The following is an 18,274-nucleotide window of genomic DNA, read 5'->3' on the forward strand; positions in this document are numbered from 1 at the left end:
CAGTTTAGATGTAGAGATGTAATAAATAATAAAAAGGTGCAGTGCCGTTAAACATAAAAATGTTTTTTTTTTAATGTTTTTATTGATTTTTTTTTTGAAAACTTTAAGCTTCTCTGTTGGATTACAGACATGAGTCAATCTGTCGCTGTTTTTTTCACTCGGTATAGCTCCAGTAGTGATTTTCCACCAAACGTCAACAAGAAAAAGATTTTTTTTTGCTCTGCGGCTCCTAAAACCTCGTCTGGGTAACAAAATAGTGCAGTTTTTACAGGTATAAAAACAAAGCTCGTACAAAATACAAAAGCAGCTGACTGAAACAGGTGAGCACTGTAGAGGACGTGGAAAGGCCAGGACAATTTCCAGTCCTCATCACACCGATGTTTCATATTCTAGAGGAAGAAACTCGTCCGTCTCCTCCTGGGAGGGTTTGTGTTGAGGGAAGCTCAGCCCGTTCCTCTCTTTGTGTGGTGGAGGCGCACTCTGAGCTGAGAACTAACACAAAGATCATGTTTACATATCTGCTGCACATTTTAATCATCAGTTTTGTTGTTGAAAAAATATTTTGTTCTGAGGATGAAATTTAGATTAAATAAACACTTTTTATGTAACTGCAAAACAAAATATAATGGAGTTAGTGATGAAAGGTTTATTGTAACTCACAGGCGGTCTCTGAGGAGTTACACAGCACAGCTTCTTCCTCATCCCCTCAGGTAGAAAACAAAAGAGTTTCTCTGATAATGGATAAATTGTTCCAGGTGTCACATCCTCTTCTTTCATCGGGCCTTGATTTAAGAAGAAGAACCATTTAAAGGCTGTAATTACAGCAACATGCTGGGTTGTGGAGGCCGTACCGGTGAGGAAGCTGATGATCAGTCCTGTTATTATGACTGTGAAGCAGCTGAACCCGCTGTACCACATGTAGGACAACAAATAGAACCTCTTCAGCCCAGAGGCTCGGCTGAAGACAAAACAGATGATCTGGGTGTGAGACGAGAGCAGCGCAGGCAGCACACGACCCTGATAGGGACTCACCTTGTGATATTGCTGAATGCTGTTGTGTTGTCTGACGCCAGGATGACTCGACAGCTGGGCGGCAGCGGTTCTGAACCGGAGCTACGAGTGACGATGCTCCCCACGCCGATCCAGAAAGCTACACCCAGACCTGCTCCCAGACCTGCTACTGCACCCTGAGATGGATGGAAAACAGCTGAACGTCCAATTCTGTTGTTGGATCGTTTTAGAACTCCTTTAGATATTTGATTTTTACATGTTTATTACCATTCAAACAAAGCATGATAGTTCAGACTCCGCTTATGCTAATTACCTATTAAAGCAGGTCTGAACTAGCTTAGACATCTAGACAATCCGTAGCAAAAAGGTTTTGCTCTGCAGGTCGGTCTAGCCATGCTCTATTGCGGGGGGGGGGGGGGGGGGGGGGGGGGCTTAGTCCCAGAGCTACGACAGAGAAAGACTACCAAGATGGCGTCAACTTTGGATGATTTAGACTTGGGTTTTTCTTTGGGACAAAAGCAGATGGAGGATGTTTTTGCTTCTTCCTCTTCGACAGTGTATGACTGCTGCGTTGACGGACCTCCATAGTGATGACGATGTCACGTTGTCGGTTGCTCTGATTGGTCCTAGCGCTGTCCAGTTGCATGCAGAGAGGGTTTGAAAGACAGTTGTAGCTTTTCGCTCCACAACCGAGGGACAACAACCTACTTTCTGAGGGGTATGCAGACATGACCTTGATCTTCCATCACTTATGGGCTCTGTGTAGACTATTTACTCACTCACTATTAATTATGAAAATTATATAGGCGTATAACAGGTCCCTACAGTCCTTTGGGTGTCTAAAGATTTTGTTGTTGACAGTAGCTCACCGACAGGTAAAATCCTCTCATCAAACAGCTTTTAGGTGATCAACAGAGTGTCGCTCCTAAACACCGACCTCGGAGCGGCCCACCGGTAATTTCCCAGTCGGTCCTGTTTACGCCCGTTAGACGGGAGCTGCACATCACATTTACTCTCGTTGTGACACCAGAGCTTGGCTCCATATTGGTGCTCATTAGTGCGACCGGATTCTAGAGCATTTTCCGGAATAAACAAACAACTTAGTAGATCTGTGGTGCCTCCATACCTCCAACCGCACTCCAGCATGTGTCAGAGGGAGCTGGAGCGCTGAGGCTAGTTACTAAAGTGCTTCTGTTATTAATTATATCATTTGCAGCCAACAGCCAAATATAGATCTGTTATTAAACACTGGGAATACTGACTAAAACTAGCCTGGCAAGCCAACGCTCCATTGACGGCTCGGTTGTGGGGCGGGTTCTACCGTTGTCTTTCAAATGATCTCCACATTCCACTGGACAATGAATGTGACATACTCTTGTTTCACTCTGTTGCATCATCCCACCCACCAGACAAATAGAGTGCCCTGATTGGCCCACAAAGCGGATAAAGCTCTGTGATTTGTTCACTAAGCAGATAGAGCACTATGATTGGCCCACCATTATGGACCAATCACAGCTCTTTATGTGTTTGAAACCCCTCTAGAGAGCTGTGATTGGCCAGCCAGAATGCAGTTGGGGCTGCAGAGGTTCCACTGGAGCGTTGCTAGACCGAACTTTGCAAAGCAAGAATTTGGTCTAGTTCACGAGGCTAGACTAAAACTCTTTTTTCCATCACCGCTGTGGCGCCCCCTCCCCTATCCGTTGCATACAGTGCATCCCCACTTTTTCCACCACTGGTCGTGGTTTACACAAATGCCTATTCCTAGCCCCCATGAGCCCTTGCGTTACATGGGGGAATTCCTCACCATTTGCAAGTGAAAAAGACACGTATTTAATTATTCAAACATATTAACTGAGCAATTTTTGAAACTTTGATGCAAATCTGTCAGTTTAATGATTTTTGGCTCATACAGAAAAACATCTTAGAAAAAGTCAAGCCATTTTATCTCCCCAACCTCCAGCAGAAATCGGTTTTTAAGAACACTACTGAGTCTGAATTTACCTTTTAGCATTAAACTATATCACACTTTCCCACTTGTGTTTGTGTGAGGTGGTTCGGCTTCAACTTACGGTGGAGTTGGCACAAGGGAAGAACATCCCCAGACAAAACAGACCAAGAATAGGACCACCAACCACTCCAAAGATTTTCAAAGCCACCTGGAGTTTAGACAAAGTTTCTTGCTAATAGAGACAGAAATGAGGATTATAATTGAACCAAACACCACGCGAGCTTACCTGTAACACCGAATCCCCCATCAGGTGAGTGAGATAAGCCATGGCAAGACAGATCAACCCATAGGACATAGCTTGTTGTGGAGAAACAGATAAAAACACTTTAGAACAAACTTCGGCTCCACCTCATCAGCTGGTGGGTTCTAACACAGGCTCACCTAAAGCTTTGGACACCAGGGTCGCTCTAGACTCGGACATGGAGGGGAAATGTGGTTTGATGAGATCTTCCATTGTCACAGTAGCCAGAGAGTTAAAAGCAGAGGAGATGGTGCTGAATTTAAATAAAAATGGAAACAATACACATAATATTTATTAACACCATTGTTTTATTTCTTCTTTACACTTCTCTGAGTAACCTTCTGATGACTTTTAGTGAATTACTGCAGTAAATTGTTATTATTTAACATGAGTGTTTTTTAATAGGTGAAAAAACACAAAGCATTTGGTAATCCTTTTGTTCAGATGAAAACACACCAGAGAGGCTGTGGTGCAGCTCTACAAAATAAAAGCCTCACTCTGAACATACAGAAAGTGAGACATTAGATTATACAGTATGACTGGTGTTTACACAAAAGGGTTTAAATGAAGGCAACTGGACTTCTTTGGTTTCTTGAAGATGTTTCACTTCTCATCCGAGGAGCTTTGCCAATTCTGACTGGAGACTCATATAAGCTGTAGCTGTCTACTGCTGTTTAACGAGCAGAAACTACTCTGAGTACCCCTCCACTCTACCCCGATGAGTTGTTATCCTCTATTTAGGGAGTTGCTGTGTTGATTAGGTGCAGGGCACAGAATATGATAATTTAATTTTTGTGTGATTATCAGTGTGATTTTATTTTTAATGTCTACAATGACTTTGTTATTATTATCATTATTATAACAGTTATTTTTATTCTTATTATAATGTTTGAAATAAATATTTCATTCATTCATTCAGGGCGTGTGATCGAGACTGAAACAGCTGAGGAATGAGATTCAAAGCTGCATTATAGGTACTAGAAAGACGAAACCTAAGCCCCCCTCCCCTATTTAAGTAGATTTTTCACATCCTACTTTAATCACAAATAATCACAAATGTGATTATTTACACAGTCCTATTTGGAATGATTTCAGTTTAGAGAAAGAGTTCAATTCTAACCAGACTGATGAGCTAACGGCTAGTCACAGTAAAGTCAAACCCAAAGTACATTTAAAACAACTCCAACATTATACATTTTAATTTATGCAAACATTTCTTTATAAACACTGACACTGTTTTCACTTTCAAAAAACAACTATTTACACACATTTCTGTTTTTTCAGGAGCTAAAGGCAGCAGCAGCTAACTATAGCAACATCATGTTTCTGTCAAAACAACATCCAGCGCTGTAACGTGAAATTCAAGATGAAAGAGTCAACTTTGATCTTGGTCAAACTGACCGTTAGCCTGTCAATCTGGTCAGAACTACTTAATTTCTCCAAACTGAGGTTGTTCAAACAGTTTTCTAAAGGTAAAAATTAAGTTACCAAAATATTTTCTTCAGAACCACATTTAAAAGGTAGGAACTATCCCTTTAAAATCCAACAAGACTAGGCTTGAAACATTTTTATTTGATATGGCTTATGGTTAAAATCTGATGTTAGCCCAGATCTGGACAAGTGGGGGAGTAGAGGGAGGTGGAGTGTACAGTCGGTAAAGACGGCTCTCCCTTGCCCTGCCTCCAACATGTCTCCATATAAAAGGCTAGGTTATCCAGCCTGACGTCCTGAAGAAGTGGGCTGAACTCTACACCAAAGGACTGCGGCCGTCTCTTCTCTTCCCTGCGAGGCTGCGCGTCACCCTCCCGGATGGGGAGAGACGGTGGTTGCGGTCCGTTTCCGCGGCAGCCGACCTCCTTCGGTCTATGGAGGGGGAACATAGTGCATCACCGTTATCCGGCTTGGACCTTCTGAACTTCTCAGGTACTATCGGGACTTCCAACAGCCACAGGCCGATTATATTGCATAAAAATTTTAATAATCAATACCTGTTGAGAAAGGACCAGTGCGCGGTTTTGTTGGTAGTTCATTCCTAGATAAAAAATCTCGTTGTATGTTTGACGCTCTATTTAGCCCTCAATTTTCAGCTGGGTGAAGAATAGTTGTTTATTTGTTGTGACGCAGGGAAAAGTTGGTTTAGTCTGAGAGTATATTTTTGGTATGCTGATGATGAGTAGGAGAATTACAGTGGTTGCTTTTGTTTTGCAACCTGTGTTGTTTTCAGTTTTTTTTTGAAGGGGTGGGGGGTTCGTTTGAGACAGCTAATTTTCTTCTTAAAATGTATTTTACTTTCTTTATGTATGTTGTTTTTCTTCCCTTCCTTCCTTCCTCTTCCTTCCTCTTCCCTCTTCCGATCCACTCGGGTCTCTCCCAGCGGTGCTCCGGATTTTGGATAACTTTAGTACGTTCTCCGGCTATAAACTTAACTTGAATAAGAGCGAACAGTTTCCGATTAATAGGGAGGCCATCTGTCTCAATTATGAAAGTTTTACCTTAAAGGTTGTTACTAACCAATTGAAATACCTGGGGGGGGGGGGGGGGGGGGGGGGGTCACTAGGCATTTTTGTGACTTGTTCAAGAGTAACTTTCTTCCACTATTTGATCAAGTGAAGCAACTGCTATCTAAATGGTCCCCTTTAGTACTGTCTCTTACGGGCAGAATAAACTGTGAAAACGATGCTTCTCCCCAAATTTCTTTATCTCTTCCAGTGTCTTCCTATTATGATCCCTAAATCTTTTTGTAAATCTCCAGACTCCTTAATCCTCTCTTTTATCTGGAATGGCAAACATCCTAGGCTGAGAAAGGCCTTCCTCCAGCGGCCTTACCCAATTTCCAGCACCACTACTGGGCTGCGAACATTAGGAGTATGCTGCACTGGAGGCACTTTCATCTTGAATCTTTATCTCCAATCTGGGTCACCATGGAGGCCCCTGCAGTTGGTGCAACAGTCTCTCTTTCTGCACTCCTAGGTGCGCCACTTCCACTTTCCTGTTCTATCGCTTCCGGGAGCCCAGTGGTTAAGCAGTCCCTGAAAATCTTGTCTCAGTTCAGAAAAACTCGGGGTCTTCAGGCTCTTTCACTTTTAAGTCCAATTGCAGCTAACCAATTGTTCTCTCCATCAATGGCTGATGCTGCCTTTCTTTTTTGGCATAAAAAAGGTCTAAAACATTTCACAGACTCATATTCTGATGATCTCTTTTCTAGTTTTCCCCAGCTGACAACTAAATTTGGGATCGCGTCCATTCAATTTTTCAGGTTCTTGCAGGTCAGGCATTACGTGCAGAGTATGACGCCCCAATTTCCAAATAAACCCATTGGATGAGTTTTTATTGGTAAACCCCACAGTGGGAGGAGTAATGTCTAAGCGTTATAACTCTATCACTAAACGATGATGTCCTTCATTAGTGGCTATTAAAACTGCCTGGGAGCAGAACCTCAATTTTACAATCTCAGATGACGTGTGGGCATCTATACTGGGCCAGGTGCACTCCTCATCTATGTGTGCTCGGCATGCACTAGTGCAATTTAAGATGGTCCACCGTGTGCACCTGTCTAAGGCCAAGTTGGCACGTCTATACCCAAACATAGACCCAACTTGCGAAAAATGTAGGGGTGCTCCTGGCTCTTTACTACATATGTATTGGTCGTGCCCCTCCCTGGCTAACTTTTGGAGATCAGTTTCGGTACAATATCTGAAGTTCTGCAGTGTCAGGTGGAGCCAAACCCTGTCTCTGCTATATTTGGTGTCGCCCCAGATCTGACCTTATCACACTCCAAACTAAGAATCCTATCCTTTTTTACCTTACTGGCCAGAAGAGCTGTTTTGCTGAAGTGGAAGGACTCTTTTCCTCCCACTCATGCCCACTGGATAAGAGATGCAAGGATCTTAAAAAAATCAGATACACCGTCCGTGGTTCTGTAAACAAATTCTATAAAGCTTGGCAAACTTTTTTGACATTCGTCAAGAAATCCACAACTATTGTTTCTGAGTAGCCCCCCTTATTTATTTTTGTTTGTTTGTTTTTCTGTTTGTTTTTTCTCCTCTCTTCCATTCCTGTTCAGGGTTGGCTGCCTGGGGTTTGTTCTTGGGGTAAAACTTGAGAAAATTCACGTTGTTTTGAAATGTACTTGTCAGGTCTATTTTTCTAAAATAAAAAAGACATGTATAATAAAAAAAGGGAGTTTTCCTCTCCACAGTCGCTACATGCTTGCTTAGTATGAGGATTGCTGTATGCAATTTGCTGGGTTCCTTATATAGGAAACTTTTTTTCTGACTGGCTTAATAAACTGACCTGTATTGGAATGTTTATTATGTGAAGTGCCTTGAGACGACTCTTGTCGGGATTTGGCGCTATATAAATAAACTTGAATTGAATTGAATTATAAGATCCTGGATTATATGTTTTGCTTTTATTTGAACCGCTGAAGTTCATTTTGTGTTTAAATATTCAGTTATGATGTTACTTTTCATTCTGCAACAAATCTACTATGATTAACTCATCCTAACTAACTGTTAACCACAGCCTTGTGCCATGAATGATGAATTAGGTGTTGGATAATGATTAAACCCAACAGTAAAATCTTCCTGCTGCTGTTGAAGCAGCAAATGAAGTGATGGCTCAGTGACTCTGTGGAAACCCCCGTACCTGAGCGCTGCGCTGAACAGACAAGCAACAAACAGCCCGGGCAGCCCAGGCAGGTCCTGCAGCATGTCCATCACAAAGTATAGCACCATCTGTGCAAGAAAAATCACCATGACAACTTCCAGGTTGATTCAGTTTCATTTGCATAACCCCCATTTCGCCACGTGAGCCAAATCGTAAATCTGACAATGTCACCTTTATGTGAATAAACAGACCCCACTTTTATATAACAAGTCTAACGTGCAGCAGAGAAAAAGGACAGTAAAGCATGCAAATGCTGGAGCTGATGTAGTTTAGGTGCTCAGAGGAGCTAGCATGAACCTTTTTAGACGAGAAACAGCGACATCTTTGTGTGCATCTTAGACTTACTGCATCTGTAGAAGAGCTGCCCAGTTGCTCAGAGCGGTCCTCTCCACAGTATCGGGCAAACATGACCAGACCCATGATGCAGCTTAGAGCCAGAGCCAGCTGCAGGGAAGGAAACACCATGTAGCACGACCTGCATGACACACGGCCACCAGTAAGGTCACCGATGTTTCTAAAATCTACTTCTGATGGAGTCGATTCAAGGTTTTTCCTGCGTTAAAATTTGCGTGGCGGCCGCCCCAGCCTGATTTCACTCTGCCCCCAGCTATATGGATGTTATTTTAACTGCAGATGCAGCATTGCGCCACTATAGGGGCGCTGTATCAGCAGCAGCGCACCGAAAAGCACTAAAACCGCTGCAGAAACAGATCAAAAATTGCTTTTCTCGCTAGTTGGTATATATGGTTGGTGCTGTTGTAGGCTGACCATACGTCCTCTTTCCCCCGGACATGTCCACTTTTCACTCGCTGTCCAGGGCGTCCGGGGGGGTGGGGGTGGGGGGGGGGGGGGGGGGGGGGGTTCCTAGTTTGATCAAAATGTCCAGTTTTTCATCCAGGAGCAGGGATCTGGGGGCTAGATATCTTTCAGGGACAGATCCAGTTTCTGCCTACATTACGCTGATCGTAGGTGCGCCAGCTGCGTCCGGCGCACGATACATTCTTAAGGTGGTGCAACAAAAAACATTATCATTAACACATGATCGACCATATCTGCTTAAATCCTCTGGTACTCTGTCTTTTAATCGTTCCTGACGCGCTCAGCTCATCCTGTGCTGCGGTGATTTCACTTCACTGACGCAGCATCGAAACGCGCTCTCGGCTTTGCGGTCAGGAGATCCCTTTGATCAAACTGTTTAAAAGTTAAATGTAGGTAGATTCATCTCCACTACACGTTTTTACTTGTATAAAACAATAAGTTATACACATGTAATATTTATACATCTGATACGATTCAGATCACCTTCGAAACTCAGTCACACACCCAGGGCCGTTTCAAAGCATTTTGGGGGCCAGGGCAAAACGGAACCCCCCCCCCCAACCCTAACCATACATAATAGACATGCCACCATTACATTGTTTGCAGCAGAAATTAAATGTTGTTACCATTTCCAATACAAATGGATGTTAATGAAATGCATTATATTTTATTGGATATATTTATGTGTTATTTTGACTAAGATGAGTGTTATTAATACAAACCTAAAATGTTACTGAAATGTAGGTCAAATTAACTATAAATATCAGATGTGAAAAAGGGAACTAAGCACCAATCTAATGCATCTTATTGAGCCTTTTATAATATTAAGCCTTTAAAAAAGTGAGGCAGTTGAATGCACAGAGTACACATGTGCTGGCGCATGGTCAGGATGGTACCACCTCTGCCTCAGTTTGAGCTAGGAAAAACCCTGCGATTAAATAAAAACTGTAGGCTGAGGAGGTCTGAATTTAAGTTTTCAACATGCAGGAGATATTGGAGAAAAACTGGGAATCACTAAAGTCTCAGCATGTTTACTAAACAGTGTCTGTCAGCGCCCTCTAGTGTACCATCAGTGCCCATCTAAGACAACATACCTGACAGCCTGCCTCTCGGTGCGGGCGCTGAGGTACCGCTGCACCTGAGCCTGGTTCACTCCATACAGGGACAGCATGAGGAAAACCCCGCCCACCCCCAGAGTCCAGAAGGTGTGTCTCTCTGTGGGATCTGGGTTCAGGCTAGAGACAGGAGAGAAGATGGTTCAGAGTGGAGATGCTGAGGCTGACTCGACAGCTTTCCTTCAGCCTGTTGCTCTGTAGATGCATTCAGAAACATGTGGTTCTTTATAAATGAAACAAGAAGTCTTCCTTCCGCGCGACGCTTCTGTTTCTAGTTTTTGTGGAAGCTGATTCAAACAGAAATAGACAAATAGGATTCATCCATCATCAAACATGTCTACAGTGTCAAATTTATCTCAGAGGAAACCAAAACGGCTTCGGTGTTCCCTCTACTCACTCCACACCAGAGATGCGGTTTCCCTCCAACACTTTCCTCCAGACTTCTGACACTCCCCCAGTCCTCTGCACTCCCACCACGATGACCGCCAGCTGGCCTGCAAACATCACGACCGTCTGAAACACGTCAGTCCAGATGACGGCCTTCAGCCCGCCCTGCAAATGGCAGATCACCATGAGAAGTTCTGGTCCTGCTTGTTACACGTTGAAAGTCTTCAGCATCCTGATCTTGTGGAGCCTGACTATGTCACCATGGCAACATGTGTTAACTTAGTCACTGATTCTTTTCTTAAAGAGCAAGTCCCCCCAAATGAATTTTTTTTGCTGATAAACTATATAAACGAGTGTCTAATCGTGCTGCAGACACGTGTAGTCAATAATTGGGCACGTAAGTGCATCTTTGTTGAAATTTAAATATTCTGCCTAAAACTGGCAGTGTTGCGCCGTTGTCAGGTAAAAACTCTGTACTGTATTTAAATTTAAATCTGCCACCGCTATTGGCTAAGAGGTATGCTATGATGTAAACTGGTACATTATGATGTCACAATGCTGTCGTGAGCCTGAGTGTGTGTGTATTTGTTAGCAGCTCCGCCCTCTCGGTCTGCCAGGCAACAGCATTTGTTGCATTTTTCAAACATGAAGTGGGAGTGGAGTTAGACTCTGGTAGGGGTTGACTTGCTCTTTAAAGAGCAAGTCCCCCCCAAATGTACTTTTTTGCTGATAAACTATATAAACGAGTGTCTAATCGTGCTGCAGACACGTGTAGTCAATAATTGGGCACGTAAGTGCATCTTTGTTGAAATTTAAATATTCTGCCTAAAATTGCCAGTGTTGCGCCGTCGTCAGGTAAAAACTCTGCACAGCATTTGAATTTAAATCTGCCATCCCTATTAGCTAAGAGGCACACTATGAAATTACCTGGTACATTATGATGTCACAATGTCGTTGTGAGCCTGCGTGTATTTGTTAGCGGCTCCACCCTCTCGGTCTGCCTGGCAACAGCATTTGTTGCATTTTTCAAACATGAAGTGGGAGTGGAGTAAAACTCTGGTAGGGGATGACTTGCTCTTTAAGAATCTAAAATCAGCCGTTTAAGCTCTGCTAAAACACAACTCACTATTGTCGTGTACAGCATGCACACCAGCCCAGTCGCCAACACCGCTCCCCATAATTCAAATCCAGTAACTGAAAAAAATAAATAAAATAAAAACACAATGAAGGTCAAACTAACCTTAATGAGCTGAATCAAAACAGATTAACTCTTCGTACCTGCGTTCAGGGCAAAGGCAGGTGTGTACACACAGACGCCCATGTAGACGACCTTAAACCAGGTAAACGTGACACCAATCAGAAAAGAAAACATGGATTTGTGTTTGGAGCGTCTGAATCAACCCACCATCTGGAAAATGAAGGTCAAAGTTCCACAGATTCGAACGGTTTTGCTGAAACGCAGTTCAAGATACTGTGGATCAAAACAACAGGTGAGCACAGAGTCCATCTACCGGCTGCATTCATTCATTCACCTATTCATTCATTCATTCATTCATCAGTCTCGCCATACCTGGTAAGCACTGGTGAGATGCAGCCTGTACAGCACTGGGATGAACACATGAGCAGGAATCAGAAGTCCTAGAATGTACGCGCAGCCGATAAACCAGTACTGAGTGCCGTGGGCGTAGATCTCAGCCGGGACGCCGATGATCGCCACGGCCGACTGGAAGGAGGCGATGAGGGACAGCGAGACGGGAAGGCAGTGCATGCTTCTGTCTGCCATCAGGAACTCCTGCGTGGTGCGCTGCCGACCGCCGGACAGCGCGTAGTACAGCCCGATGGCCACGGAGGCAGCGAGCAGCAGCGCGAATATCACATAGTCCACAACCGCGAAGTGCTTGTACTGGGCCGGGTTCATTCTGGAGAAGGTTCTTTTCTCCCGTGGGTGCACGCTCACACAAACAGGAAATGTGTCTCTTCATTCCCACCAGCTACGATTCCAGCAGCCTGAAGGAGATTCAGAAAGGAGAATTCGTAATGCCCGAATGAAAGCTTCACGTTTAATTTTGATTATTAACATAACTTCAGCGCAGCTCTAAACAAGCAGTCTCTTTCATGCTGGACTTTACACTTAGCAACGCAGAAGAAAACCTCCTGACTGTGACCTGTGAGCCAGATCACCTTTGTTCATGCTGGTCCGCAAACACGATGACGGTTTCAGCAATGTGAAGTCTAGCCGGGACGTCTCCACGACGATAATCTCCAGGAATGCTGAAGGTCACAAGGTACACACTCAGCTAACACTCCTCAGGGTGAAAGGGGAGGATTCATGAAGACTGTTTTATTAAGAAGCTATAGCTCATCTGCTGATAAACTAAGAGAATGTTGAAGCGTTTCTTTAGAGATGCAACAGAAAAATCTTCTGGTGACCAGAAAAGGAGTCAGTGATGATCAGGAGCTCACCCACTCATCCCCTAAACCCACTTCATCCTCAGTAGGGTCACAGGGAGCTGGTGTCCATCTCCAGCAGTCATCAGATGAGAGGTTGGAGACGCCCTGGACAGGTCTCCAATCTAACACAGAAACACAGAGACAAGCAACCAGTCACACCCAGGGATGATTTAGATTCACTGATTAACTTCAAATGCATGTTTTTGGTCTGTGGGAAGAAAACTCCACGCATGCATGGAGAGAACACGCCACCTGCATGACAAAAAGCTGCAGCTGGGATTTGATCCAGCAACTTTCTTACAGGCAGGCAACAGAGCTACCAGCTGCCCCACCACAGAGCCCAAAAAGCTGATTTCTTCTGAACAGCTGAAGGCCATCACAAACAAAAGCTATATTATTCTGTTATTTTTTACTTGTAACAATGATTTTTCCGATAATTTTCCAAGTTCACAAATTCAACATATAAAACATCTTCTATGTGGAAATTTTACTTTCATAATCATAAAAATGCATTTGAATTTAGTTAATTATGTTTTTTTTATATACAGATGAGCTCAAATCAGAATATCAGGTTAGAGCTGTACAGGTCTGAGAAATTGCCTACAAAACATGAATCAGTGCATCTCTACTATGTGTTGTTGCAGAAACTGGAAATATAGACAGGCCTTATTTACCTAAATATAAAGAGATATAAAAATATCAAAGGGGAAAAGTCTTTTTTAGTATTAAAATAACCCTAATTTGGGTACTTAATTATTTTACAGTTGTAATTAATCTATTTAGTTGAAATCAATGTAATATTTATATTTACAAATACAGCAAAGTCATAGCTACCTTTGTAGCTACATTTTTGCCATTCTCCATTTCCCAGAATGCACTCTGTGTGTCAAATCTGACAGGACCCATGACGCCATGAGTAGAACAAAGCATTAAATCAAGTTTGTCGGTGTAAACCTATATTTATGTTGATGGTGTAAACAGATTCTAAAAACCGGAACTCACCTGTGTGTGTTTAGGGGGGCAGGACTGAGAGGATTAAAACACGCGGTAAAAGGCTGGTTAAGACACGTGTAAGCCCTCCAATAAGTAACTTAATAATTCCTTTCAGCAGAGCAGGAGTCAGACTTTGTAGAAGGGTAACTTCCGTGTTTTATCTCCAAAGGCTGTGTTCATAACACGTTAGCTCACCTATCACCTACTAACCTAACCCACGCGAGCGCAAACCATAGCTATTTTCTTCCGCTTTGGAGTGAGGCAAGCCAATTTGACATATAATAAAACAGCCAGCATTTTTCATAAAATAAATTTCCCCGTGTTGCTGTAGCTGTCTAAAGCCCTTTCTTCCACAAAAACGAAAACTCAAATAACATAATTCCCAGTATATTGAATTATTTTTAAAAAACAATTTGAAATTGTTACTCACGAAATACAGTTTTATATTAATGAACCGTCATCTTAAAAATTCTGTGTGAACTTGTCTTTGCTACAAATAACTATATTTGCAAACATTTATTAAAATTGTTTTTGACATTTCAACAGGTACAAATATCGTCTGAAATGTCCTTTTCCACATTCTTATAAAGAAAAGACTTTTTAACAAAGAATCAGTCAGAACAAACAACATATCTGTTTAGTAAACACCTGGAATTTTGTACACTTTTGTCCAATTCAAAATCTAGTGAACCAGTTTCTAGATGCGAGGGATTTTACATCCAAAAGTTCAAATAAAATAAATATATTTAGTTATAAAATATCTACCAGCAAACGTTTGTAATTTTCTAATCAAACATGCCAGATATATTACTAATAGTCATTAGTTTAAGACCGATAAATACCCGACTAATAAACACACACACCTTTTCAAAAATACACACATTTTTATTCTAAACAGGAAAAGCATTAATATAATTTGATTTCGCAATGAATGTATGGACTACTTTAATGTGAATTAAACACAACAAGTAACCGCTGTTTCTTAGCGGGAGGGATTTAATTTAAGACGTCTTCAATATCCAGTTTTGTTGTTTTTAAAGATTTAGACATCTAAAACCTAGCTTTTTTTCTACCTTGATATCCAACATTTTACAAGTAGAAATAGAAATACTTTAATCTAATAGTAAATAAAAAGGAAAAATTATAAATGGGCGTGGTCTAATTATATGTTACAACGGCTTCCTATATTTTCGCCGCTTGTGTTGCGCGCGCAGCAGCCGCGACAGTTAAGTGTATTTACTTGTGTTATGGGCTTTGTTACCATCTAGTTACTTTTATGCGTTTTAAACCAAACAGAAATATTGAAGAAACATGGAGGGAGCGTCCTCGAACGGTACGAACCAGCAAAGCTAACTCGCTAACAGCTAAGCATAGTTTGTGGCACTTATTGGCAACATTGATGTCGCCCGTGTAACAGAAGATTAAAGTATTATTTATTAATAATATTATCTTTATTACATCTAGGTGTTTTAAGTAAGCTGAGTCTGCTGGAAGTTGAAGCAAGGAGCCGCGGAAGTCATCCTCAGCCGCAGCAGAGTCGTGTGAAGGAGCTGAAGGCTAAAGTTGAAGCACTGAAAACTAAAAGAGATCAGCTAAAGGCAGAGCTACAAACACATAAGGTGTTTATTTTTTATGCATAATGCATAAGGCATAAACACCTGTAGGACCTGGTTAGAACATCTAGTTTACATTTACAGCCATTTTTATAAACTAAAGTTGACAAAACGTAAACAAAACAGGGTTTTTGGTCCCTGAAGCTCAGTCAACCATCAAGTCCAGTTCCTCCCATTTATTATTATAAATCTACTTTCTTATTTTAAGAAAATAATCAAGAGCTTCCTGTTTGCTTTACTCATCGCTGCAGCTCCTCCAGAGACTGAGGCTATCTGAGGTCAACCACAGTGAGGAAGAGGACATGGATGAAGACTCGGAGAGCTCACGTGTGCTGCGGCTGATGGCCAGACATTCTGAGCTGACGGATCTTCTTCGCGCTCACCGCCTCATCGGTAGCTGGTTTGCTTCCTCCTCTCTAGTATTTTACACACAGATGATCAAATTTCTGTCTAATCTCTTCTTCATTTGATTGGATGATCTAAAAAAGGTGGATATGAGGTTGTAAAGACTCATCAAGGTAAAGGAGTGTGCATGTCTATAGCGACCGGGTACGAGGGCGTCTATTTAGACACGTATAACCTGGAGATGGACACAAATCCAAAGGTGAGGATCAGTCGACACAACATCCCCCCCTTCATCCCGCTGGACACACTCGCTGAGCAGAGCGACCTGCAGACGGGCATCAGGACGTTTCTGGACACTCTCAGCCAACATCTCAACGCGTACGTAGGTCGCAGGCAGCAGCTGAAGCTTATGAAGGTGCTGGACTTTGTTTATTCTATAAAATAATCCAGTTTAATTCTATAAGTAATAATCTATGGTAATAATCTGACGTCTTCTGCCTCGCCTTTAGGAGCAGCATAAGTCTGTGGAAGTGATGGAGAGCAACATTTTGTGTTCGATGCTGGTGCTGATGTTCACCATGCCAGAACAGGTGGCTGTCCTCTGCTTGTTGGACTACAAGGACCTCAGCAGATGTCTTCCGACTCAAGTCAAGTTGGACTGTGAAGGTAGAACGATTGTGTTCAATAATCTGGTTTTTCAGTGGAAAAAGTTTCCTCACAGATTTTTTTTTTTCATTTTTGTCACACCTGAATGTTTCAGATCAGCTAAAAAAGAAATTCTAAATAATTTTTCAAAAATGCACTTTTTAAAGAATTTCATTTATTATAGAAGACACATTATTCAAATCTGACTTTTGAATGTTTTTGTGTTGCCAGATGGGTCTCCGCTGCCTCTAGAAACAAGGGAAAAAAACATCTGTTTTCTGTATTTGGTTGCCTAAAATGAGCCATTTCAAAAAGGCCCTTATTGTGATGTCACAATCAGGGAAATGTTCTCGGCTGGCCTGAGAATGCTTTAGGATTTCCCCTGGAGAAGCTGGGGGAGAGAAGTTTACTTCTTTACTTAAGTTGCTGCTCCCTTGGCCTGGCTGTGATGCTGTGTAAACCTAATGGTAACAATACCAGCAACACCACTTGGAAGATGATGGGGGCGGGGGGATGAACAAATGAACAGATGATGTGAAGTGGACTGGTGCTCCCATGGTTGGAATGTTATTTAGAACCTCAGACATTTGCAAGCTGTGGTCTCCATGACAGCAGGGGCTGAGAAACTTTGAATTCACTCTATAAAGAGTCATTTTAGCAACTACTGGCTCAATAACATGATTTAAAAATATGACAAAGGTGTGTGCCATTAAATGCACGTGTGGGGGGCATCTGGGTTTGACTCACTTGGATGTGACGCAGTCCTATAGCTAGAACTATAACGATGTTGGTAGAGAGAGCAGAAAGTGAACCGTAATCTCTGGTTTTACTGTGAGGAAACTCCCAGGTCCGGTCTAATAAAAATATTAAACAAAAAAGATCCAGCCAATCAGGGGGTGGGTGGGCGTGGCCAGCTACAGCTCATCTCCCATCTAGTGAAAGAGCCCAGAAAAGACTCATTCTGGAAGGGAATGAAAAGGTGGAGAATAAAAGTGCTTTACGTGAGAGGGGTTCAGTGGAAAGAGCTTCATCTGTTTGTATCAACCATGAAAATGTCACAATATGTCTTCTTTAAAAGGGAAAGATGCTATCAAACCAACCGGGCCCTGTGCGAAAAGCAGAAGAAATTTTCTTTTCCAATATTAAAACGGTTTATGTGATATTTTCTTTTTGCAGATGAGAAACTTACAGACTCCCCGCAGTGGAAGAAAAGCTGCAGCCTCCTGCTGGAGCTTCCTGTCCACAGAGCGTTGACGGCCATGAAGAAAATGGGGACTGTTGTTTAATATAATCGCCTCTTTCATGCTAAATAGTTTGGTTAAACTTTATAGTATGAGGTTCCTTAATAGTGTTTCTGCAGCTTTCCCTGCTGCCTTATTGACACCCTCTGATCTAGAGCTGTCTCTGTCCCTGTGTCCTCTCTGGCTGTCTGCTGTTGCCTCACCAGCTCCTTCTGCTATGGACCCAACATCTCCTATCAGAGGTGCAGATCCAGACTCTGACGTGTGTCTGTTGCTTCTAGTTCTTGTATTTATTTCATGGCAACATTCAGCATAGCTTTAGACCCGCAGAGTCTCATCATCACTCTTCTGTTCAGCCATCTCATCTCAGTCGACGCATCCTGTTGGAGCAGCGGTGCTGCCTGTGCAGCAGGTTTAGTCCTCGTGGTTCAGGACTCTCAGCACTCGTCCCCTATGGAACTGCTCCATTGTCCACAAGGACAAGAAACGGGAACACACCTGTGTTTTCCTCTTTTAAGTGAAGCCTTTCTTCTAAGATTAAATGTGTTTTGCCAGTTTTGAGGAAAGTGCAGACAAACGAGTGAGATTTGTTGTTAATGCTGCAATAAACCACATGCAAACCTCTGTCTCACCTGCTTTAGCATAAGGAAATTGCTTTACACCTTGTTCTAATGTTGCCCAGCAGGGGGCGCAATTGTACAGTTTACATATATTAAAATTATGCACAAATAAACAGA

General features: G+C 42.5%; 2 protein-coding genes across 2 annotated transcripts; one reads left to right on the plus strand and one right to left on the minus strand.

The window, feature by feature from the left end:
• Window positions 1-47: 47 nt before the first annotated feature.
• Window positions 48-13,971, minus strand: slc5a6b (solute carrier family 5 member 6). The gene is made up of 18 exons (XM_015969540.3): window positions 13,703-13,971; window positions 12,713-12,822; window positions 12,431-12,520; window positions 11,820-12,256; window positions 11,655-11,720; window positions 11,528-11,579; window positions 11,376-11,443; window positions 10,260-10,414; window positions 9,842-9,982; window positions 8,274-8,403; window positions 7,908-7,996; window positions 3,401-3,513; window positions 3,246-3,316; window positions 3,081-3,167; window positions 1,033-1,187; window positions 852-958; window positions 661-782; window positions 48-492 (listed from the first exon to the last, which is right to left on the minus strand). The coding sequence occupies exons 4-18, from the start codon at window positions 12,165-12,167 to the stop codon at window positions 370-372; spliced, it is 1,827 nt and encodes a 608-aa protein (XP_015825026.1). The 5' UTR covers window positions 12,168-12,256; window positions 12,431-12,520; window positions 12,713-12,822; window positions 13,703-13,971; the 3' UTR covers window positions 48-369.
• A 914-nt stretch (window positions 13,972-14,885) lies between these two features.
• On the plus strand, window positions 14,886-18,270 carry cenpo (centromere protein O). The gene is made up of 6 exons (XM_015969542.3): window positions 14,886-15,026; window positions 15,158-15,312; window positions 15,558-15,699; window positions 15,795-16,066; window positions 16,161-16,317; window positions 17,473-18,270. The coding sequence occupies exons 1-6, from the start codon at window positions 15,005-15,007 to the stop codon at window positions 17,580-17,582; spliced, it is 858 nt and encodes a 285-aa protein (XP_015825028.3). The 5' UTR covers window positions 14,886-15,004; the 3' UTR covers window positions 17,583-18,270.
• The last annotated feature ends 4 nt before the right edge of the window (window positions 18,271-18,274 follow it).

This window comes from Nothobranchius furzeri, chromosome 18, assembly GCF_043380555.1.
Source record: "Nothobranchius furzeri strain GRZ-AD chromosome 18, NfurGRZ-RIMD1, whole genome shotgun sequence".
Lineage (NCBI taxonomy): Eukaryota > Metazoa > Chordata > Actinopteri > Cyprinodontiformes > Nothobranchiidae > Nothobranchius > Nothobranchius furzeri.